Below are 23,878 nucleotides of genomic sequence, written 5' to 3' on the forward strand. Positions count from 1 at the left end.
TACTTTGAACAGACTTGAAAATGTATAGGTGCTAATTCCCTTGTTTCTTCTCTTTGCCGTGCTTCCCCATTCTTCCTTTTTTTTCTTGAGAAGATTTCAATCAACAAGAATCTGATACCTAGATCTGATACTGTTGTCATACCATTGACTGCAGCTAGTAAAGTCTTAATCTTGAAAGAAAAATCTCAGTAATTTCCAGTACTTAATTGCAGTTTCCAAGTAGCCCTGGCCCAGGTACTGATTTGAGTGTTAGAGTCTCTGAGCATAGCCTATTTATGCAGTATGTTTATAACTGACAGTAGTTTTTTGTACATGACTTTTTGATACCAGGGTAGAAATATATAAAATTTAGATTTTTTAAGACTTTCATAGCTTGAGAAGAATTATATAATGAAGGAATTAAACATCAGAAGGCAACAAATGGTGATTGATTTGTTGAACTTGTTTCTGTGTGCTATAGATGGGAGATGATAAAAAAGTTTAGTCTTCGTTTTAGACTTATACCAGTTGGGTCAGCATTATTTACTACTGACTCTATGTGTCTAACAGCATGTGATTTTAAAAATGAAATGCAAATTTTCTTCTTGGCATCGAAAGACTTCCATAATGTAGTTGGGTACAACTAATAGAGTGATAGTTACTAATACACTGAGTCTGCCTGGACTAGAATGATCTGAGAGGGAAGCTCTAATGAAGTAGGTTGAAGATGGGTCTTCTAGGTCTTGCATGAGTACAGCTTAGATGTGCCAACCTGAATGGGAAAGGATCAGTAATATACAGAGGCAAAGATCCTGAGAAAGGACTGCATTGCCTTGTGGTCAGAAGCTATTGAGAAAGAGTAATGAACCTGTTAGAAATAAGTACAAGGGGCTTTGAAAAACTAGTTTAAGGAATTGAGACTTTCCTGAGAAGCGTCAGGAAGCTAAGTTTCTTGATACATGAAGTAATATGTTCAAAGTGTGTGGTTTCAGGTTGAAGCATGCATGGTGAGTAAGAAGAAGAAGAGATGGGATAAAACACCTGACTGGAGGCTTCTTTCTTATTCATGTGTAAGGTGGTAAAAATCTGGGTTAATAAGGTGACAGTGAATTTTTGAGAGGAGGGAAAATTAGTTGATCATTAGAGCTCTTAGGAGATTGCCAATTAAAAAACATCCCTTAATGGATGACAACAGAAGTGCTTAATGATTCTTCATTGTTGATTGTTCAGATGTTAGGAATTTATGAGCATGGATTTAAAAACATGAACTACTCATTTCCATGATGCATTTTGCTCTCAAATATGCATGTATGCACTTTAAATCAATAGCAGATGAACATAAATTATCAATTGTAAAATCTTGACAAATATCTATGTTCCTTTGAAGTCTTTAAAACTATTTTGAAGACACACTTGGAGAATACAATAGAATGTGAAATGTATTACTTTTCTAGATTGGGATTCAGAATATAGAAGGAAACCTTTTCTTGGTTTAGAAGTGCTGTTTATTTCTGATTGAAAATAGTGAATGCAGGAAAGCACTGATCAGTATAGAAGATTTTTGAAGAATAGAGTATGAGTTCTGATGTGGTTAGGTAGTTTCTTTGTTTTGTCCCCAAATGCCTGCAACAGCTAGGGCTGGATCACCTCAAAGCCAGGATCCCAGATCTTCATCTGGGTGTCATGGGTGGTGGGAACCACATACTTGGGCCACCATCTCCCTTCCCAGTTGGCATTAGCCAGGGAGCTATATTGGAAGTGGAGGAGGCAGCACTAGATTGAGCACTGCAGGAATGGGGTACAGTTGTCCCAAGCGGGGTCTGAACCCATCGCACCCTCCGCCCCCTCAGTAGTTTCATTCTTAGCCTTTCCAGTGTATTGTGCTTGGAGTACTATGTGCTTAGTAGTAATTAATAATTTTTCTGTGGAAAGGCAGTGTTGTTTTTGGAACACTGTCTCATCTGGTATTGTTACTAGAGAGTCTTAAAATTGGGGTGACGTAGGTCTATTCACTGACCTTAGAAATGTGATGTAAAGCAAGCCTGTTAAAAAGACAATAGAGAGTACTACCACTCTGGAACAGATACTCCTTGGAATAGAGTAACTACTATCTTCAGCTGATTAACTGCCCAAAGAATAAATATCCATGGAAAGCTATCTGGATATCTGGATAAAAAAATCTCTGAGTTTTTAAACGTTGGCAGTTTATTTAAATAAAATGTTAGGTGCTCCAAATAAATCATGCTCATCCCACTGCCTGCCAGGGTGTCTGATCTAAGTGTCCAGTTTCAAAGACATGGCTGTAGCACCACTAGAATTCTCACTGACAGTCTCAGTGAGCTTTCTCATTTGATCACTGAGCAGAGCATGCAGACCTTCCCATTACCCTCACCTTCTGCAGTCCACTATCAGTTTCATGACCTGATGAGATAGTTTAGGGTTTATTGTAACTGGTTGCTGAGTAAGGCAGATAACACACACTGTTAGATAGTTCTTGCTAAGGTGGAATCTAAAATTAGTGTCATCTGATGCTCTGTGAAGATTGCAGTATGTCTTTTTTTTTCTAGTGTGTCTTTATTAATGATCTAAATTGAATGTTTTTGAAATGGAAAGAAATATTTTTCAAGGCAAGTTTGAAAATACAGAATCAGTAAGTTTTCTGCCTTTCCAAATGCTGGAGAAACAAAACATTGAGTAATATACATGTTGCTTTTAACCAGTTGTTTATTTTGAAGTCTGTATATTTAAAAACTGTGTTGGCTTTTTTTTTAATGAGATGTATCACCTAGGAACTGAAGGTTACATATTGTAATTTTATGACACAATTGTAAATGAACAAATGTGTAAGAAAGCCTTTTGTTAATTGTAAAGATTATATGTAAGGGATATTTTGTATGTTTGAAATCATGTTACTTTCCTTTAAATCTTGGAAATAAATTAGATTCGATCAGCAGTTTTTCATAGTTTCACTAATCATCATTTGCCGCTTTAGTGAGCACCTTGTTTCGAATGATTCTGGTCTATGAGGTAGTTTTTTTTTTTGTTGTTGTTGTTGGTTTGTTTTGTTTTGCTTTGTTTTGATGATATGAGCTTGAATGTTAAAGGAATAAGTCATTAAAAATACTGTACAGTGAAGATGGCATATCACAGATACCATTTTATAGATTTTTTTTCAAGTTCTCTGGGATTTTTGTATTTAAGGTAAACTGTTTTCTGACACATGCTTTGATTTTATTAAGTTTTAAATGTATAGGGATCCCAAAATGAGTATCCATGGGTGTAATTTTTTTTTTAAAGATTTTATTATTATTGGAAAGCCAGATATACAGAGAGGAGGAGAGACAGAGAGGAAGATCTTCCATCTGATGTTTCACTCCCCAAGTGAGCCGCAACGGGCCGGTGCGCGCCGATCCGATGCCGGGAACCAGGAACCTCTTCTGGGTCTCCCATGCGGGTGCGGGGTCCCAAAGCTTTGGGCCTTCTTCGATTGCCCTCCCAGGCCACAAGCAGGGAGCTGGATGGGAAGTGGAGCAGCCGGGATTAGAACCGGCGCCCACATGGGATCCCAGGGCGTTCAAGGCGAGGACTTTAGCTGCTAGGCCACGCCGCCGGGCCCCCATGGTATGATTTTTTAAGTTTGCTATATGAAAAAAATTTTTGAAGGGGATCGAAGAGGTTTGATATTAATAAGTGCTTTTGTTTGGAAGTCTTAATTTTTGTGAAAATTTTACTCAATTACAGCTTACTTCATCCAACCTGAGAAATATTCTAATTTCAACACTTCTTTTGCAATAGGATTGGATTCAGCATCAGAATACATCTACTCATATTGAGAGCTGTCGACAACTACGTCAACAGTAAGAATATTTTATATATGTAACAGATTTGCAAAATAGTTAATTTTCAGTAATGACTTTATTTAGTGTGATACTTTGTAGAAAGATGTTTTTAGAATGCTCTTGCCTACTTAATATATAATTTTTGTAGAAGTATGTTTAATATTTTTCCAAAAAGGAAGAATTTCGTGATCCTTGCCTCAGATTTCCTTCTTCATTCAGTTTCCAGTAGGTGGATTTTTTTATATATCATTGATACATTCTTTGCTGGTTTACCTACTCTGAAATAATATATGTGTTTCAAAGCAGATATTTTATTCTCATCTCTTGTCCCAGAGTAGTTATATTTGACTAAAAACTAATGGATACTCTATATCAATCTTTTTTTTTTTTAAGATTTATTTATTTTTTTATTACAAAGTCAGATATACAGAGAGGAGGAAAGACAGAGAGGAAGATCTTCCGTCCGATGATTCACTCCCAAGTGAGCCGCAATGGCCGGTGCTATGCAGATCTGAAGCCGGGAACCAGGAACCTCTTCCGGGTCTCCCAGGCGGGTGCAGGGTCCCAAAGCATCGGGCCGTCCTTGAATGCCTTTCCAGGCCACAAGCAGGGAGCTGGATGGGAAGTGGAGCTGCTGGGATTAGAACCGGCGCCCACATGGGATCCCAGGCGTGTTCAAAGCAGGGACTTTAGCCACTAGGCTATGCCGCTGGACCCCTCCATATCAATCTTTAACCTCAAGCCTAAAGCTGTTCTGTCATAGAATCTTGTTTTCAGAATAAACCTTGAGTGAGGGATGAACAAGCTAGACTTTCTCATCATTGTGTCTTCTGGTCTTTCACGTTTTTGTTCTTTAAAACAAGGCTCCTGTCCTCTTAAACAAGGCTCCTATGAATGTTTCCCCTACTATCCATGGAGTTGAAAATGATGATTTTAACAGTGTTCTCCATGGGTCCGTCGGAGTAACAAAATTTCTAGTTACCTGACTTGGGCAGATGGATTTTAATGTTACAATTTAGGACTCTTCTAGTTGCAAGTGATAAACTCAACTCAAAATATTTTCTAAAAGAAGGGAACTTACTGACACCATCAAGTGGGAAGTTTCATAAGCAGTTCTAATTGCAAGAACAGCTTAATTTTATTTCACAGTGTCGAACATTTTCATTTCTTGAGCATTGTCTTGTGTGTTGGCCTTGTAAAATCTTAGGCATACTTCTTCCATTCCCATAGTTTTAGATTGTTTTGTTCAGTTTATTTATTTTTAAGATTTCTCACATCTACTAGTTCATTTCCCAGATGCTTGCAGAAACTAGGAGTAGGCCAGGCCAAAACCAGGAGCCAGGAACTCTTCTGACTGTCCTGTGTGACAGAGATCTGCTGCCTCCCAGGTGTGTTAGTATGAAGCTGAATCAGAAACTAAAACTTGGTCACCTCCACCAGGGGATAAGGGTGTCCCAAGAGGTAACTTAACTACTCTAAAGTACTTGCTCCTTAGAGTTTTGTTTTGTTTTGTTCTGTTTTGTTTTTCCTTATCTTAAAGCGCTTCTTTACCTGTAACTCCTGCAGAGATAGTTGGTTTGGGTCTTTTGAACCACTTTGAATTTGTTCTGCATTTCTAAACCAGTTTATATTGGATGAAGGAATACAGTGCTGTCTTTCATTAGTATCCTTGCGACTTTTTCTGGTATTGAGAGTAAGATAATTGGTACCTGACTCAAAATGAGAAACTGGAGTGGTTTCCCTGAATAGACACTGTGCAAGATAGTTATCTCAGGAAGATAATGTATTTCTAGAATTGAATATGCCTTAAGCACTGTAAGTGGGTACTTTCCCCAAACTCACATTCTCCCATCCATATATAATGAGATGTCAGTTTTTATGAAGGTGGGGGTTTTGCAGAAATGAGTTATTAGTAGGTGCTAGCTACATATACTGCTACTTATTACAACAAACTTGTGTAAGCCCGTCAAAATCTGCGTAGATAAGTTTATCTTTTTTGTGTGTATGGACTCAATTTTGAACCATGTTCTTTTTATGCCTGCCAGTTCAGTGCTCTGGTCTACTTTGTTACCTTAGTAAGATTACGTACTGATGAGTAATTATTTTATGACGTTTTTCTCAACAAAAACTTTCAAATTGTAAGTTATTTTATTATTAATTTAGTAAGTGCATTAGTTTGGGTTAACTGCCTGAAATCCTATTTTGTATCCTTTTAAAGGTTTACTGTGTAGAATCTTAATCCATTTACTCAGTCTAATATTGAGGTATATTTAAATTCTTGAAGAAAAATCCTTTTGTTAAAAATTTATCTTCATCTTTTTTGGTTCTTTGTAGAATATGACCCAGGGGTGCTTAGCTTGAGAAGAGATATAGTGCATTAAAATTTTAGTACTAAAAAGTTTAGGGAGTGGTTGTTGACTTGACCCATGTCTTATCAAGTATCAAGTACCGGGGCTTAAGTCCCAGCTCTCCTGTCAATTCCAGCTTCCTGATAAAGCAGATTCTGGGAGGCAGCAGATGATCTCAAGTAGTTTGGTCCCTGCTATCCACTTGGGAAACCTGAATTGAGTTCCCAACTGGTAGTGTTGCAGGAATTTAGGGAATGGAACAACAAATTAAAATTTTTCTTTGCCTATCAAATAAATGTTTTAAAAAGATTTTTATTTATTTGAAATGCAAATTGGCAGATTTTTCCAACCATTGGCTTACTCCATAAATGGCTATAGTGGCCACAGCTGGGTCAGGCCAAAACCAGAATCCTGGAACTCCAGCTGGATCTACCACATGTGTTGTAGGGACCCAATTACTTGAACTGTCTTCTGCTGCTTTCTCAGGCATGCTAGTAGGAAACGGAATTGGAAGTGGAGTTGTGGGAATCAAATAGGCAAGATACCAGTGTTACATGTGGCAGCATAAACCACTGTGATAACCCTGGCATCCGTAAATAAGTGCTGGTGTTGTGGCATAGGTGTTCCATATGGATTTCTGGTTGAAGTTCTGGCTGTTCCACTTCTGCTCCAGCTCCCTGCTGATGTGCATAAGAAAGCAGACTACTTGGGCCTCTGCTTGGGAAACCTGGAGAAAGTTCCTGGTTCCAGGCTTTGGCCTAGACCAGTTAGGACCATTGTGGACATTTGGGGAGTGAACCATGGATGGAAGAGCTATGTGCCTCTTTTCTTTTCTCTGTAACTTCAAGTTTCAAATAAAAAACTTTTTTTTTTAAGTAAGTGCTTTTAGGATTGATTTCATTTATTTGATTTAATCTTAAAAATCACCTCTGAGGAAATTGAGGTAAAAAGAGGTAGTTTCTCTAGTAAGTAAGAAATGAACATATTGGTTTATCTAATTCAAGGATTCTTGCTCCTTCTTTTCCTTTCTTTCCTTAAAATTTTGTTCTGAGAAATTTCTAATCCAGAAAATGCTGAAGGGATAGTAAAATTCTGCTCTTCAACTTATTCACCAATTGTTAACATTTGGTATGTTTGTTTTATCTTCAAATATATATATACACACATATATATATATTTACAAAATTTTGAAACAAATTGCAAAGATGAAGATCGCACTCCTAAATTCACCATTTATCCCCTAAGAATGAAAGATGTTTTCTGTATAACCAGAGCAAAATGCATTTAAGAGAAAATTACCAGTAATTCCATGTTATCTACCAAATTATAAAGGCAATAGTGAAAAATTCTTGTTTCTGAAATGCCTTTTGTAATTACCTGTACATGATCCTATTTAAACTCCTAATTACCAGGATTCAGTGAAGATTCATGTGTTATACTCTCTTTATTTATAGTACTCTATATTTCTGTCTTGTTTCTGTTTGGGGAGAGTGCTTTTCTGAAAGCACATTATTTATGTGAGTGGCCTAGAAATGCTCACTCGCTCTCTCTCTCACACACACACTCACACACAAATAATGGTTCACTCCCCAGATGTCTAATAGCTGGGAACGGAAGCTGAGAGCTGGAGATGCTTTTGAAGCTGGATTTGACCAGCTGAAATATTGTACATGCTTTTTTCTCTGTCCTGGGGAGCAGAAATGAAATGACATCATGTTTTGTTTCGTTTATCATGCAATCTCAAAGTCTGAAACTTTACCAACTGAAGAGCTTTTTGGAACCCTCAAGTGGAGTGCTCTGAAAAGTAATAATTTTTATTTGTTGATGACCACTGTATTGCCAGAATTACATGTATATCAGAAGGCTGAAGCCTGTACCTACTAGAAAACAGTCATTAAAAATTTTTGTGCGGCCCAGCGGCATGGCCTAATGGCTAAAGTCCTCGCCTTGAACGCGCCAGGATCCCATGTGGGCGCCGGTTCTAATCCCGGCAGCTCCACTTCCCATCCAGCTCCCTGCTTGTGGCCTGGGAAGGCATTCAAGGACGGCCCACAGCTTTGGGACCCTGCACCCGCCTGGGAGACCCGGAAGAGGTTCCTGGTTCCCGGCTTCGGATCTGCATAGCACCGGCCATTGCGGCTCACTTGGGGAGTGAATCATCGGACGGAGGATCTTCCTCTCTGTCTCTCCTCTCTGTATATCTGACTTTGTAATAAAAATAAATAAATCTTTAAAAAAAAATTGTGGCCTTGGGCCCAGTGCAGTAGCCTAGTGGTTGGAGTCCTCACCTTCCCTTCCAGCTCCCTGCTTGTGGCCTGGGAAAGCAGTTGAGGATGGCCCAAAGCCTCTGGACCCTTCTCCCACCTGGGAGACCCAAAAGAAGCTCCTGGATCCTGGCTTCAGATTGGCTCAACTCTGGCCGTTGCAGCCACTTGGGGAGTGAACCATTGCACAGTAGATCTTCGTGTGCCTCTCTTCCTTTTTATAGATCTGCCTTTCCAATAAAAGTAAATAAATCTTTATAAGAAAAATTTTGTGTCCTGTAAGTGAAGGGATCTGTGCTGGACGAAGGGGAGGTGCTTTGCTCATTCAGGAGGAGAGTAGCATTGTATTTAGAACTAGTACTTGAACCCAGGTCCTTTGATATGTGGTTTGGGTATCTTAAGCAATGTTTCTGTTTTGTTTTTTTTTTTAAACTGGAAAGTCAGATTTACAAAGAGAAGGAGTGATCACAACGGCCAGAGCTGAGCCAGGAACCTCCTCTGGGTCTCCCATGTGGGTGCATGGTTCCAAGATTTGGGCTGTTGTCTTCTGCTCTCCCATGTCACAAGCAGGGTGCTGGATCGAAAGTAGAGCAGCGCGGAAACAAATTGGTGCTCAAATGGGATCTCCGCACTTGCAGGGGGGTGATTAACTATTTGAACCATTGCACAGGGCCCCTATTTTATTTTTTATTGCTTCTGAGTTACCATGCTGCCAACGCCCCCGCCCTTTTTGTTGCTATTAAAGATTGCTTTATTTTTATTGGAAAGATGGTTTTATAGAGAGAAGGAATGACAGAAAGATCTTCCATCTTCTATCTTCGTAAGTGGCCACAATGGCTGGAACTGAGCCCTTCTGAAGCCAGGAGCTTCTTTTGTGTGTCTCACACTGGCGCAGGGTTCCAATGCCTTGGGCCATCCTCTGCTGCTTTTCCAGGACAGAAGCAGAGAGCTGGAAGGGAAGTGGAGCAACTGTTGTGCCCAGATTTTGCAATCCCCAAAAAATCATCAGGAGTCTGAAGTCAATGCAAATGCATAAAGGCGGTTTATTCAGACTAGGCTCCCAGCTGCTGCCCCAACCCAATGGGGTGGCAGCAGCTGAAGCTGCAGCAGAAGGGGCAAAAAAAGAAGAAAGAAAACAGAGTGAGATTTGACACCTCAGGGTTTTTATACGTTTCAGGCCAGTTCCATATAATTATACAGTCATAATTGGTCAGCTTAACTGTTAACTTTTAAAAAGAACAAGCTGGCAGGCTTCTATTGATGGGTTTGAAGCAAGTGACTTTCAGAAAGTACAAACTGGTGGGCTATAGTGCATTGAGGGAGTCTTATCTAACACCAGGGACCTCCTTCCTGAGGAATATTCTGCCTATGTGACCTTCCAGGTGACCTCTCAGGTGTCACGTAGACTGTCCGGCCTGGAGTTCACACAGCTCCCAGCCAAGCAAGTAAGGCAGAAATCACAAAAGCAGAAAACACTGAGGTTCTTCATAACCAGGGTACAAACCAGCACCCACATGGAATTCTGGCACTAAAAGGTGGAGGATTACGCGATTGAACCATCACACCAAGCCCAATTCCACCTTTTAAAATAAAAATTTATTTATTTGAAAGGCAGAAATACAGAAAGAGTGAGCCAGGGAAGTCTGGGTTCACTCCCTGAATGTCTGCAACAACCAAGACTGCATCAAGTCAAGCTGAGAGCTTTCTGGGCCCAGGGGCCCAAGCACTTGGGCTGTCTTCTGCTGCTGTTCTAGGCACATTAGCAGGGAGCTGTTTGGAAGTGGAACAGCTGGCAGACAAACTAGCACCCATTGCCCTGTGTGCCACAACGCTGGCCTTCAGATTAACGTTTTTGCCTTCATAATTCAAAGAAAAATTTAATGATGCTGCCATGATGGCATAGGAGGGTAAGCTTGTGATTTTGATGCCAGCATCCCATATGGGTACCAGTTTGAGTCCTGGCTGCTCCACTTTCTTTATAGCTTTCTGCTTATGACTTGGGAAAGCAGTGGTGGCTGTTCCAATTTTTCAGCCAGTGTAACCATGTGGGAGATGCAGAGGAAGCTCCTGGCTAAAAGCTGGTTGAACTCCAGCCAGTGTGGCCACTTGGGGAGTGAATCTATGGGTGAAAGATTCTTTCTCTCTTCTCCCTACCTCCCTCTCTTGTTCCCTCCCTTTGTCTGTCTCTCTCTCCCTCCTCCCTTCTCTATAATTCTGCCTTTCCATTGAAAATAAGTAAATTTAAGAAAAATGAGAAACTTACTTGGGGATAACATTGCCATGTGCTGAATTATTGTCTGAATGCCTGCAAGTGTTGGGGGTAGGACACACTGGGAGCAGAGAACTGTCAATCCCCTTCTCTCAGGAGGGGCAGGGATCCAAATCCTTGAGCGATCACCTACTGCCTGCAGCGTTTATATTGGTGATAAGTTGAAGTCAGGAGCTAGAGCCAGCTGTTGAATCAACAGCTACTCCAATATGAGATATGGACATTCTAACCATTATCTTAATTGCTAGTGTAAACACCTGTCCCATCTTCACAGTTACAATTTCATAATTATATAATACTCTGGATAATATGTGATCTTGCTGTATTTGGTTAGAACCTACCACTGGCTCTCTTGGAGAGGCCAGACTGGATATGAAAATTATTTAGTGTTTTAAGCTTTTGTAACAGGCAGGCAAGGGAAAGCGCATGGAAGAATAACATATAAAAACACCTTACTAATTATGACCTAACTTTATATTGATGACTTTTTGAAAGAGTGTCGTCTCCATTTCCTTACCTGGCTTTCATCTTGCTGTAGAGAATGTATTCTTGAATATTAGTAACTTAATGATTTAGTATGCTCAACTTGTCCAGTTACCTCTTAGAGTTCAGCTTCTTTAGAAAAGTCAAAAGTGAGTATGTCTGTCTTAGGCTTCTGTGATACTCCTGTCTACTTAAGTTATTAATGATTAATCTAATTTTTTCTTTGTTATTTTGAATGTTCTTGTGAATAAGATTTCTTTGCTCAGCCCCCCCCCCCCTTTTTTTTCTTTTTGTAATTTCTTGTTAGTCTTGCGGTTAGGAAAATAGTTGTACCTTCCTTCCAAATATGTTCGCCTTCTTTTCCTAGTTTCAGATATGTTCTCAGAACATTCTTGTGTCATCTTTGCTTCAGAACTGATCAGTGAATATCTTGTTGCCTTCTGCTTGTGTGCAAAAAGATTTTATGATTTTAAAGTCTTTAATGATTTTGTCTTTACCAGATACAACTTTTACAAGTTTTACCTCTTACAATTATTTTTTTCTTAAGATTTATTTATTTTTATTGGAAGGCAGATATACAGAGAGGAGGAGAGACAGAAAGGAAGATCTTCTGGGCCAGCGCAGTTGTCTAGCGGCTAAGGTCCTCGCCTTGAATGTGCCGTGATCCCATGTGGGCACCGGTTCTAATCCCGGCAGCTCCACTTCCCATCCAGCTCCCTACTTGTGGCCTTAGGAAACAGTCGAGGATGGCCCAAAGCCTTGGGACCGTGCATCCACGTGGGAGAGCTGGAGGAAGTTCCTGGCTCCTGGCTTCAGATTGGTTCAGCACCAGCCGTTGCGATCACTTGGAGAGTCAATCAGCGGACAGAAGATCTTCCTCTCTGTCTCTCCTCCTCTCTGTATATCTGACTTTACAACAAAAATAAATAAATCTTAAAAAAAAGGAAGGAAGATCTTCTGTTGATAAATCTTTTTAAAGGCTACCTGAAAACAGTATCATCTTTGAATTCTCTATTGATTCTTCTTACTTAGCTAGGAGTCACTTGTCACCGAAGGAGCACCATTCATATTGTAGTCCATGAATTACCCTAGAATATGTTAAGAATCATCACTCCTGGAGTTCTGCATAGTGGATGACTGTCTTCTGTCTTTTTTTTTTACTCCTTTTTATACTTGTCTTGTACTTGTTATGTGCTTTTAAACATAATTTTTTGTGTTGTCTATTAGACAATTTTTTAAAATGATACACCTACTAGCATAGAATTTTAATTATTTATTGAGTCTGACTCTCAAAATGTTTTATTTCCAAGAAAAATTTTATGTTTTCACCTACAAGACTGCTTTTAAAATTTTTTGGAGATGCACTTCGAAAGTTTTTTTCTATGAACTTTTAAGATAATCCTGTTAAATAAGTTACTATGTAAGTGTATGGCTTGAATAGTTCTTTGATAAATTGAAGGTAAAGATTACTTGAGCTGTGTAGCTTTAGTTTAGCTGTTTATTAATATTGTTTATTCTCAAAATAGGTATCCTGATTGGAATCCTGAAATCCTTCCATCAAGAAGGTAATTTTTTAAAAGCTAGTATTATTATTGAACTTGATTTACTTTTGACAAAATCAGTTTTTAAAAAGTTATTCTTTTGAATTGAAGCCTACTTTCTCCATTTTTAGTTTTAAAGAAGTATACAATTGCCAAGTGTTCTGGGACTCTCCACTTACCTCAGCTTAAATGCAATACTTTTCCTCACTGAACTTCTGTTTTCTTTAATCTTTTTTGAAAATACTTTGTTCTATGGTTATTTTAAATATATGGGATCTTCAGTTGTAAATGCCTTAGAGGCTGAGAATGTTCTTACTAAGACATATACGCATAGGGGTCTAAACTCAATTTGTGTTTATGTATTAATAGAAATATTTGTAGATGGCTGTGGTTTTTTTTTTTTTTTTTTTTTTTTTTTTTTGTTACTGTAACAAAGTACCTGAAGCTGAGTAATTTGTGGAAGAAAGAGATTTATTTGACTCACAGCTCTGGAAGTTTAAGGGTGTAATACCAGCTTTGCTTGGCTGTGCTGAAGGCCTCACAGGGAATGGCATCACAATTGTAGGGACCTGTTTAAGAGGGAGAAACCATTTGACAAGATGGGAAGCCAGAAGAGACGGGGTCTTTTTATAACAATTTGCTCATGAAAGTAGTCCAAGAACTACTTTCATTTCTAAAGTAGAGCCTCTAATGACCTGAGGATATCCCAGTATTCTCTGTCTCTTAACAGTCCCACCACCTCTTGAGATCACCAACATAGGAGTCCTTACAGACGAGTGGGAGATCATATTCAAAGTATTCAAACTTTAGCAGTGACATCATCTAATTCTTTACTTGACACTTTCAAATCATTAGATATAATATGACGTTTGTGATGATACTGTTCTATAAACTTAGCAGAGCAGGTAGAAGACATATCATCTGTTCTGTTTCTCCAAGACTGAAATATATCATAACAGGTACTTATTTTTAAGTGTTGTTAGTGTTTATTGTTGTAAGTTTATTTAGTAAAGTACATCTGTCATTTAATATTTAAATTTGCATTAAATTGCTGACTCTTGCTTGTTTTTTCCTTACTACTTTGTAGAAATGAGGGTAATAGAAAAGAAGATGAAACTCCAAGAAGGCGATCTCATTCACCCAGTCCCAGACGATCTAGAAGATCAAGCTCAAGTCATAGGTTCCGTCGGTCTCGAAGCCCAATGCGTTACATGTACCGACCAAGAAGTCGAAGTCCAAGAATTTTCCATCATTTTGTTTCTAGATACAGATCACGATCTAGATCCCGTTCACCATATAGAATTAGAAATCCATTTAGAGGTAGTCCAAAGTACTATCGATCCGTTAGCCCTGAAAGGACATCACGGAGATCAGTGAGATCATCAGGTACACTGACAGTTGTAAGAAAAATTAATCTACTTATTTGGCTGAATCTTATTTTTTTGGTTTAGATTTTTAAGAAATGAAATTTCTGTGTGTTAATTTTAGAATTGCTACATGAAACCTGATTCACATCTCAGGCAGTTCATTACACACATTGGGTTCAGGAGTCTGGGAGAGTGATCTGTGTAACAACATCAGATTTGAAAAGAGGAATGTAATACCATATTTATCTTGATAATCAAATATAGAATTCTATAAACTCATTTAAAACTTAATGTGAAATTATTCATATCATTGACCTGTGTCTAAATTTAATGACCTTTCCAAGAAAGCTTCCTGTAATGAGAGTATTAATTTTTATGACATCTTTTACTGTATTCAATATTTTCTAAGAGATTAACTGCTAATGGAAATACTTTTTTTTAAGGTTTTATTTAGCTTTTATTTGAAAGCAGTTAGAAGGAAAGATCTACCATCTGCTGATTTCACTTGCCAGTGGCTGCAAGGGCTTTAAGTGAGCCCATCTGAAGCCAGGAGCTGGGAGCTTCTTTGGGTCTCCCATGTGGGTGCAAGGGTCCAAGGACTTCAGCATCCTCCACTGCTTTCTGAGACCGTAAGCAGGGAGCTTGATGGAAAGTGGAATTTCTGGGACCCATAGGGGATGCAAGCACCACAAGCTAAGGTTTAGCTTACTGTGTCGTGGCAACAGTCCCAAAATACTTCTGAATTTATTGTTTCAAAATGTATTAGACAAGAGCTCTGTCCACTGTTCACTCCCCAAATACCCCCATTTTTGGGGCTGAAACTGAGAGTCACTAAATCCAAATCTTCTGCATCAGTGACAGGAACCAGTTACTTGAACTATCACTGCTGCCAGATAGGGTTTGTGTTAACAGTAATGTGGCTTTAGGAGCTGGAGCTAGGTATTTTACCTGGATACTGCCTGGTGGAACCTTCAGTATTAGTGGCTAGGCTAAGTAAACGCCTGCCCGTGGAAATAACTTCTAAATGTATAATGTAGCCGTTCTCAGGATCTAAGGACCCTTTCAGAACCCAAAGTTCTTTTCAGTTTTGTGGGATGTTCCCTTTTCCAGTTACATATTTTTGTGAAGCTAGATTTTCTTTATACATTGAACCAAAGAAATATATCAAGCAGATTCACTGCATAAGTAGATAGAAGTTAGGTGTCTTAAATCTGATGTTGAAGTGTTTCTAAAAATGTGTATCAGAGGGACCAGGGTAGTGGCTCAACTGGCTAATCTTTACTCCATCTGTAAGCTCTGGCATCTCAAATGGGCACCGGTTTATGTTATGGCTGCTCTACTTCCCATCTAACTCCTTGCTTGTGTACTGGAAAGGAAGCAGAGGACGGCCCAAGTCTTTGGAAAGAAGATCCTGGCTCCTAACTTCAGATCAGCTGAGTTCCGGCCATTGTGGCCATTTGGGGAATGAACCAGCAGATGGAAGATCATTTTTTTCTGTCTTTCTTTCTCCCTGTAAATCTGTCTTTCCAGTAAAAATAATTTAAAAAATTGAGAAAAATTGAGAAGATGCATACCAATGCTACTAATCTCACCTTTTGTTTGAGAAATTCGTTTTTTTTTTAAATAAAATCATGTTGATTATATTAACAGATAGCATTCTTAATTTGAGTAATATGCTTAGTATTTTGTTTTAATACTGAATATCAGTAGATAAAACACAGAGCTCTTTGGAGTCCTCAGAGTGTAAAGGAATTCTGAAATTGAAGTTTCAGAACCACTGGTATAAGAGAAGCTCCCTGGGTAAATGAGTCTTACAAAAAAGCCTTTTGAACAGTTGAAGAGTTAGAATTGTTTTGGGGTGCGGGAGTTTATCAGCATTGTGGTATACTTGGAGAAAGTACTGCCTGCGACACCTGCATTCTATTTGAGCATCAGTTTGTGTTCTGGCTGCCCTGCTTCTAATCAACCTCCCTGCTGATATGCTAGTCTGGGAAAAGTAATGGAGGATGGCCCAAGTATTAGGGTCCCCCACTGATGTGGGAAACCTGGATAAGGTTCCTGACTCTTGACTTTGTCCTGGCCTCCTGTTGGCCATTGTGGCCATCTGGGGAGTTGAAGGAATGGATAGAAGATCTCCATCTTTCTCGCCCTTTCTCTGTTAGCTCTCTCAAATAAATAAGTGATTTTTTTCCTGAAGATTTATTGCTTGTTTGAAAGGCAGAGTTACAGATAGAGAAAGTTCCTCCATCTGCCTGTTCACTCCCCACCTGGCTGCAATGGCCAGGGCTGGGCCAGGCCAAGCTAAGTGCTTCCTCTGGTCTGCTACCTGGGTGCAGATTCCCAGTAGTTGGACCATGCTCTGCTAATTTCCCAGCAAAAAGCAGGGAGTTGAAGTGAAAGTGGAGCATCTGGGACTCAAACCAGTGCCCATCTGGCGAACATTGCAGGCTTAAACCTCTATGCCATAGTATTGATTCTGAAATAAAGGATTCTTTAAAAAATTAAGGGCTTTTTTTTTTTTTTTTAATATGCACTCTGTTTCTCTTGAATGGCTCTGTAGGATAAATACTGTATATCTTTCACTATGAAATAAAATGGTTCTTTAAGTTTTCAATTGAAATTATATTAATATCCTTACCAGACAGAAAAAAAGCGTTAGAAGATGTAGGACAAAGATCTGGACATGGAACCGAATCTGGTAAACAGAAGCATCCAGAAGCAGTGGATAAAGGACATTCACCAGCACAAAAGTCCAAAACTGGCAGTGGAACAAAGCCATCAGTGAAAGCTGCAAGCTCTGCAAAGAGTGATTCTAATTTAGGAGGGCATTCTACTCGAAAACTGAAGAATCCGGATGATGACACCTCACCTGAATGTAAACAGGTGTCTGACAAAACTGTTTCTGTCCAGCGAAAGGTCAGTAATTCTTTGTTACTACAAGTTATATGTACATTTTTTCTTAGTGTTTTGCATAGCATATCTTTTTCCATGTTTATTTTGTTTTTAACTGACATGTAAAGAGTTGTACACTTTTGTGGTATACTGTGTGATGTTTCTATAGATGTGCTCAGCCATTTAATTATTTTTTTTATATATATTCATTTATTCATTAATTACATTGTATTATATGACACAATTTCATAGGTACTGGGATTCCCCCCACCCCTTTCACCCCAAACCCTTCCCCCATGGTGAATTCCTTCACCTTAATGCATAACCACATTTAATTATTTCTGCAAATTACTTACTTTTATTGGAAAGGCAGATCTATAGAGAGGAGAAGAGACAGAAAGATCTTCCATCTGCTGGTTCACTCCCTAAGTAGCTGCAGTGGCCGAGCTGAGCCAATCCAAAGCCAGGAGCCAGGAGCTTCTTCCAAGTCTCCCATGCAGGTGCAGGATTGCAAGGCTTTGGACCATCCTCTGTTTCTTTCCCAGGCCGCAAGCAGGGAGCTGGATGGGAAGTAGAGCAACCAGGATATGAACCAGTGCTCTTATGGGATCCCAGTGCTTCTAAAGTTAGGATTTAGCCAGTGAGAGCCATCACGTTGGACCCATTTAATTCTTTCTGTGAAAGCATTAAAAATTGCTCTAGAACTTAGTCTATCTCTCACGTGTGATGAACCCCCAGCAATTAAGCAGTTATCTACTGCCTCCCAGGGTTTGTCTTAGCAGGAAATTGGAGTGGAAACAGGAAAGCTGAACATAATCCTTGTAGTACAGTGCAAGGGGTGTCTAGAAAACCTCAGCAGAAGTCCACATGTATGTTTTCTTTATCTATTCCCCAGTGCATCGACATTTTGGTGGTTGCAGTCTCTTAGCTCTTAGGACTAAGGTGTGATAAACTTGGGAGTACAGATTATCATAGAGTGATTTTGTTTCCTCGTATACTTGTTTAATGACATAGAAAACAAAAATGTGGGTTTTTTAAATTCTGTGTTTCTAATATATTTGAAATCATAAGTTGTTAAATTGATATGAGGAATTTTATTGATTCTCTTACCCAGTCCAGTAATTCAATCATGTAACTCAGTAATGTTATTGATGTGTTTAGTAGAACTTTTTTTTTTAGATTATTTTATTTTTATTAGAAAGACATACAGAGAGGAGGAGAGAGAGAGGAAGATCTTTCCCTAAGTGGTCGCAATGGCCGGTGCCGTGCCAATGGGAAGCCAGGAACCTGGAGTCTCTTTGAGGTCTTCCACGCAGGTGCAGGGTCCCAAGGCTTTGGGCTATCCTCGACTGCTTTCCCAGGCCACAAGCAGGGAGCTGGATGGGAAGTGGGGCTGCAGGGATTAGAACCGGTGCCCATATGGATCCCAGCACATTCAGGGAGAGGAATCAGCCACTAGGCTACCACACCAGCCTCTTCCCTCTCCTTTCTAATGGATCTGGGATAAGAGTGAAAGATGACAATCCAAGCACTTGTTCCCTTGCACCCAAGGAGAGACTCAGATAAAGCCCCTGGCTTCAGCCTGGCATAGGCCCAGCTGTTGGAATCATTTTGGTGAATGAACCAGTAAATGCAAGATCTCTATATCTCCCACTCTGTTTGTAACTACCTTTCAGATAAATCAATCAATCATGGCTGTATATACACACACACTTTGAGTTAAGTATTTTAATTAATTTTGCTGGTCTGAAAAAACCTTATTTTTACTATAGGGAATATTTTGAAGAGGCTGTGCTAATCTGGTAATATATTTTCCTTCTCTAAGACTTCTGGATGATGGCAGTGCAGTAAAAAAAAACTAATAATCTCTACAGATAACGATTGATAATATTCAAGCTACGCAATATAAGAGTTTTTAAATATTTGAAAAGCAGAATTACAAAGAGGAAGAGATTTGCAGTTTGGTACGATCCTCAAATTGCATCCAGGTCTGGGCCAGACTTAAGTCAGGATCCGAGAGCTTCGTCTGGGTCTCCCATTTTGGTGCAGGTCACCCAAAAACTTGGGCTCCTTCTTTACCAGGTATGTTAGCAGGGAGCTGGATTGGAAGAGGAACAGTTGGCATTTGAACCAGCACACATCTGAGGTGCTAGCACTGTTGGCAGTAGCTTAACCTGATTTGCTACTGTGGCTGCGCATGTATAAATCTGTTAAAATAGTAAATATTGGCCTCGAATGATGGCTCAGTGGCTAAATCCTCATCTTGCAAATGCTAGGATCCCATATGAGCACTGGTTCATGTTCTGGCTGCTTATTTCCTATCCAGCTCCCTGCTTATGTCCTAGAAAAGCAATAGAAGATGGTCTACACATGGGAGACCCAAAAGCATCTTTTGCTCCTTCTTTAGATTGGCTCAGTTCTATCCATGAATCTGATCCGCCTTTCCAATAAAACTGGTAAATCTGAAATCTATATGAATATTATTCTCACTGGAATAAAAGATGAATAAAGCTGAGATTTCAAACTCATTGCATGGTAGACTATGTAGATTCCTACAGAAAAATTCTCTTTAGTATCAGGACCATTCCATAAGTCTTGTTTGTTATATGTGATACTTAGAAATGGGGAAGTAAGCCTGTAAAGTATCAGTTAGGTTTTAAAATAGAAAGCATCTATTTTGGCATTTAAAAAATTTTAAAGTTATGTTACAATTGCAAAAATTATGTGAATTGGTTAGAAAAAAGATTGAGAATGAAATTAGTTGTAGAATAAATTATGTAAGGATTTGTCACTACTGTTTTTCATGAATTTTTCTTAATTTTTTTTTATTCCAAAAAAATAGGTCCGGAAAGAGCAGTCTTTGCATTATGGTTCAGTTCTTCTTGTGTCTGAGTTACCAGAGGATGGCTGTACTGAAGAAGATATTAGAAAAGTATTTCAACCATTTGGGAAAGTTAATGATATTCTGGTTGTTCCATATAGAAAGGAGGTAAGTCATTTAGTCTATTTGAATAACTCATTCAAAGTCATTGTTTCAGTCATTCTGTAAACCACTGTTGGGTCTCTGAGCTGCTTATCTTATGAATGAAATTACCTGAACAAGTTTGTGGAAAAAGCAAATAAAAGATAGTACACCTTTTCCATGAGCCATTTGCTGATCCCATGTATGTAATTGTTCATTGAGAGTTAAGTGAATGGTAAAATATAAAATATGTGTGAACTCCCAAAATAATTGTTCTGTATCCTTTAGAATAGGGATTTTCACAGATTTTTGTTTAGATGGCCCCATGGTAAGTATTTGGGACTTTGTGGGTTAGTCAAACTATCACAGCTACTTGGACATTGTGATATAAAAGCAGTTGTAGATAATAAGCAAATGAGTGAGCATGGTTGTGTTCTAAAGATTTGGTTTTTAAAGATTTATTTATTTAATTTGAAAGAATTAGAGGGAAATAGAGGAATTTTTCGTCCATTGAGTCACTCCCCAGATGGCCACAATGGCTAAGTCTGGGCCAGGCAAAGCTGGAATCCATGAGTTTTACCCAGGTGTCTCATGTGGGTGACAGGAGCCCAAGCATCTTGGCCATGCTCTACTTCTTTTCCCAGGCTGTTAGGAGGGAGCTAAATCAGAAGCAGAGTAGTTGGGGCTTGAACCAGTGCCCATGTGGGATGTGAGCATTCACCAGCTGTGCCACAACACAGGGCTTCCCAGAAAATTATTTACAAGAATAGGTGGTATGCCGTGGATTAAGAGTCATTGTTTTTGAACATCAGAAACATTATAATAAATGATTTCTTTTTTTTTTTTTTTTAAAGATTTATTATTATTGGAAAGCCGGATATACAGAGAGGAGGAGAGACAGAGAGGAAGATTTTCCATCCAATGTTTCACTCCCCAAGTGAGCCACAACGGGCCGGTGTGCGCCGATCCGATGCCGGGAACCAGGAACCTCTTCCGGGTCTCCCATGCGGGTGCAGTGTCCCAAAGCTTTGGGCTGTCCTCGACTGCCTTCCCAGGCCACAAGCAGGGAGCTGGATGGGAAGTGGAGCTGCCGGGATTAGAACCGGCGTCCATATGGGATCCCAGGGCGTTCAAGGCGAGGACTTCAGCCGCTAGGCCACGCCGCCGGGCTCAAATGATTTCTTTTGTGCAAGGTTATTTTCATGTGGGTTGTATTTCTATAATACATGAACTATGCATAATCTTAGACTGAGCAGAACCTAAAGTTATGAGGAAAGACAGGAGTGTAGTGATAGTGTCATCTTCATTGCAGGAGCCCTTAAAAATGTCAGACAGCAAGCTGTCTCAGTCCTGCCTTAAGTACTGTTGTTCAGGGGGTCATGCCTTCCTGTTTCATTTGTTCAGTGAACCTGCCATGGTGCCTCCTTTGCTGTCTCAGCATGGATTAAGAAATTCTGTAAGGTTAAATGTCCTTTTCATGTGTAAAAACATCACTTTAGCAAAAACAAAATCTAAAAATGCAGAGGCTTTTAAGGGAGGTTACTGACTAAAAAAGGAATAAATTCCATTTTAGGCTTATTTGGAAATGGAATCTAAAGAGGCCGTTACTGCAGTAATGAAGTACATTGAAACAACACCTCTTCTGATAAAAGGAAAAGATGTGAAAATACGTATTCCACCAGGAAAGAAAAAAGTACAGGTAAACTAAATTAAAGTACTAAGTGATTTATCATTGTTGATCTGATTATTTTTATTTTTTGTTGTTGTTGCAAACAGATAAGTTTATTTGCGAAGGGACCAGGTGAGCAGGGAAAGGAGAGGAAGGGAAAAGCACCTCCGAAGAGCCAGGAGATGGGGTGCCTCTTGAAAGGGAAGGGAGAGAGATGCCAAAGGTCTGAGGAAGGGTTTTAGGATTTTATGCCTTCCTTGACCCCTCCTTGTTGGGCGGGGAACCTACAGGTAAGACGTTCCCTATTGGTGGTCTCATAATTATAAAATGGGTGGGCAATGCTGGTGCCGCCCACCTGAAGGTATGGCTAAGACCTCAGCAGGCCTGGATGGTCTCAGACCCCCCTCTTGAAATCCTACACTCTACTTCTGTAGGGGTAAAGGGCGAAGATGTCTTCTGGCTACTTCCTGCTGAATCGGGTCGTCATTTGGGTAAGGGGCCCCTAGAGGTGTGGGATCCACAGAGATGGTCTGGGTCATCCAAGTTGCCATGGCAGAAGTTGGTCTGGTTGTCATCCAAATTTGCATGTTCAAGGCCACCTGGAGTCTGAAGACCCCTAATCAGGAAACAAACATAAGACCATAAGACAATTGAGAAGCCAGTTGCATGCTCCATGTGAGCAGGGGCAGCATAGATGCAAAGAGGGCCCACAGGCTAATTCTTGCCATTCAAAAGCTCAAAGCAGGCAGGTAGGCTGTGGTGTAGCAGGTTCTGGTGCTCAAAGGAATCCCAGTATCTCAGGTGGCAGAGGTTGAAATCTCTGTTCAGCCTCCCATTTCCTGCGCCATGCTAATTCTAGGATTCCTGCCAGTTCAAGTATATCCTGGTTTTGCACTTGTACACACTCGTCAGAATGGCATGTGCTGGGAGTACTGAAATGATACCTATGGAATCCCAGTATGTAAGGTGACAGAGACTGAAATATCTGTTCAGTCTCCCATTTCCTGCGCCATGCTAGTTCTGGGACTACTGCCAGTTCAAGTATATCCTGGTTTTGCCCTTGGACACACTCGTCAGAATAGCATGTGCTGGGAGTACTGACATGATACCTGTGGCTAGCCTGTGGCATCCAGGTGTGCCCTGAAGACCACAGTCAGAGGAAGGAGGTGGGGGTGAGATCAGCACACTTGACTCACACTCAGTCGACCTTCCACACCTTTGGGGTGTCTCCATCAGAACAGCTTGTGTCCAGGAGTGAAAAATCCGCTCCTGTTCCCTGCACTGTGTTAGACCTAAGCTTTTGTCTGGTAACCAAGTTGACAAGCCTGCTCAACAATGGCCCTGATTCTATAAGCCTGCATGATAATGTTCTTAGTTAGGGCCCCATCCTGCTAGCTGCAATGATGGTACTGGTGACAAGATGTGGGGGAGCACATAGAAAACACTTATCTGGTAGATGCCTTTTTGAAAAGCAGCTTTAAATCCTCCAGTGCTTTCCAGGTTGGTTCTGCAGAATCTGGTTGACAGGGGGTCCTGACGTTAAGACCATAGAGGCAATATCTACCCCAGGAGGGAAAATAGCCTTGCACATCAGGGGCCAAGACTAAGCCTACAGGGACCTTCATCAATATATCTCATCCCCAATAAAGGGGTTGGTTTCTCTGGAAGAACAAGGATGGAGAGCTAGAGGTGGAGATATCCCCAAGTACAAGCCCACGGCCAGAGATGTCTCAATCACTTTAAATGGATCTTGGCCCAGGAGAGAAGGAGAGACAGGCAAGACAGAAAATCGAGCACCTGTGTCCAGTAAGAAATTGACCTTTTGAGAGCTCACCATCAGGGAGACCCGAGGCTCCTCAGTACAAACCCACGTGGTGGGAGCCTAGATAGGAGTCCCTGGGACCCGTCATTGGGGGTTCTGGTCAGCAGACCCCTGCTCCCTCCGGAGCTGGGGGCAGCCCGTTTTCCAGTGATACCCCTTGCAGATGGGACATGGACCAGGAGGAAACTCCTGGCCTGTGATTCGGGGCACTCCCTCCGAAAATGGCCTGGCTTCCCACAGTTGTAGCGGCACCTCGGCGTCCTTTTCCCTGAGGTGGATGCACTCATAGCGGCCAGCATTTCACTCTGGCGCCTGTCTTTCTGCCTTTCCTTCTCCTGATATCTGGGGCAGACTGCACAAGGAACTTGTCCTTGAGGATCACTCCACCCTCCACTGTATCTGGGTCTAAGTTGGTGAACTTCACAATTGCCTCCTTGAGGCGT

General features: G+C 40.3%; 1 protein-coding gene across 3 annotated transcripts in view; it reads left to right on the forward strand.

The window, feature by feature from the left end:
* The window catches only part of ZNF638 (zinc finger protein 638), a 125,412-nt gene that overhangs the window by 52,359 nt on the left and 49,175 nt on the right, over nt 1-23,878 (forward strand). For all 3 annotated transcript variants that reach the window (XM_058667947.1, XM_058667948.1, XM_058667946.1), the window contains exons 3-8: nt 3,775-3,836; nt 12,709-12,747; nt 13,826-14,109; nt 16,732-17,006; nt 19,825-19,971; nt 21,518-21,643. In XM_058667947.1, coding sequence (XP_058523930.1) covers nt 3,775-3,836; nt 12,709-12,747; nt 13,826-14,109; nt 16,732-17,006; nt 19,825-19,971; nt 21,518-21,643 — 933 coding nt within the window. The remainder of the gene's footprint in view (nt 1-3,774; nt 3,837-12,708; nt 12,748-13,825; nt 14,110-16,731; nt 17,007-19,824; nt 19,972-21,517; nt 21,644-23,878) is intronic.

The sequence above is a fragment of the Ochotona princeps genome, chromosome 8, assembly GCF_030435755.1.
Source record: "Ochotona princeps isolate mOchPri1 chromosome 8, mOchPri1.hap1, whole genome shotgun sequence".
In the NCBI taxonomy this organism is placed as follows: Eukaryota; Metazoa; Chordata; class Mammalia; order Lagomorpha; family Ochotonidae; genus Ochotona; species Ochotona princeps.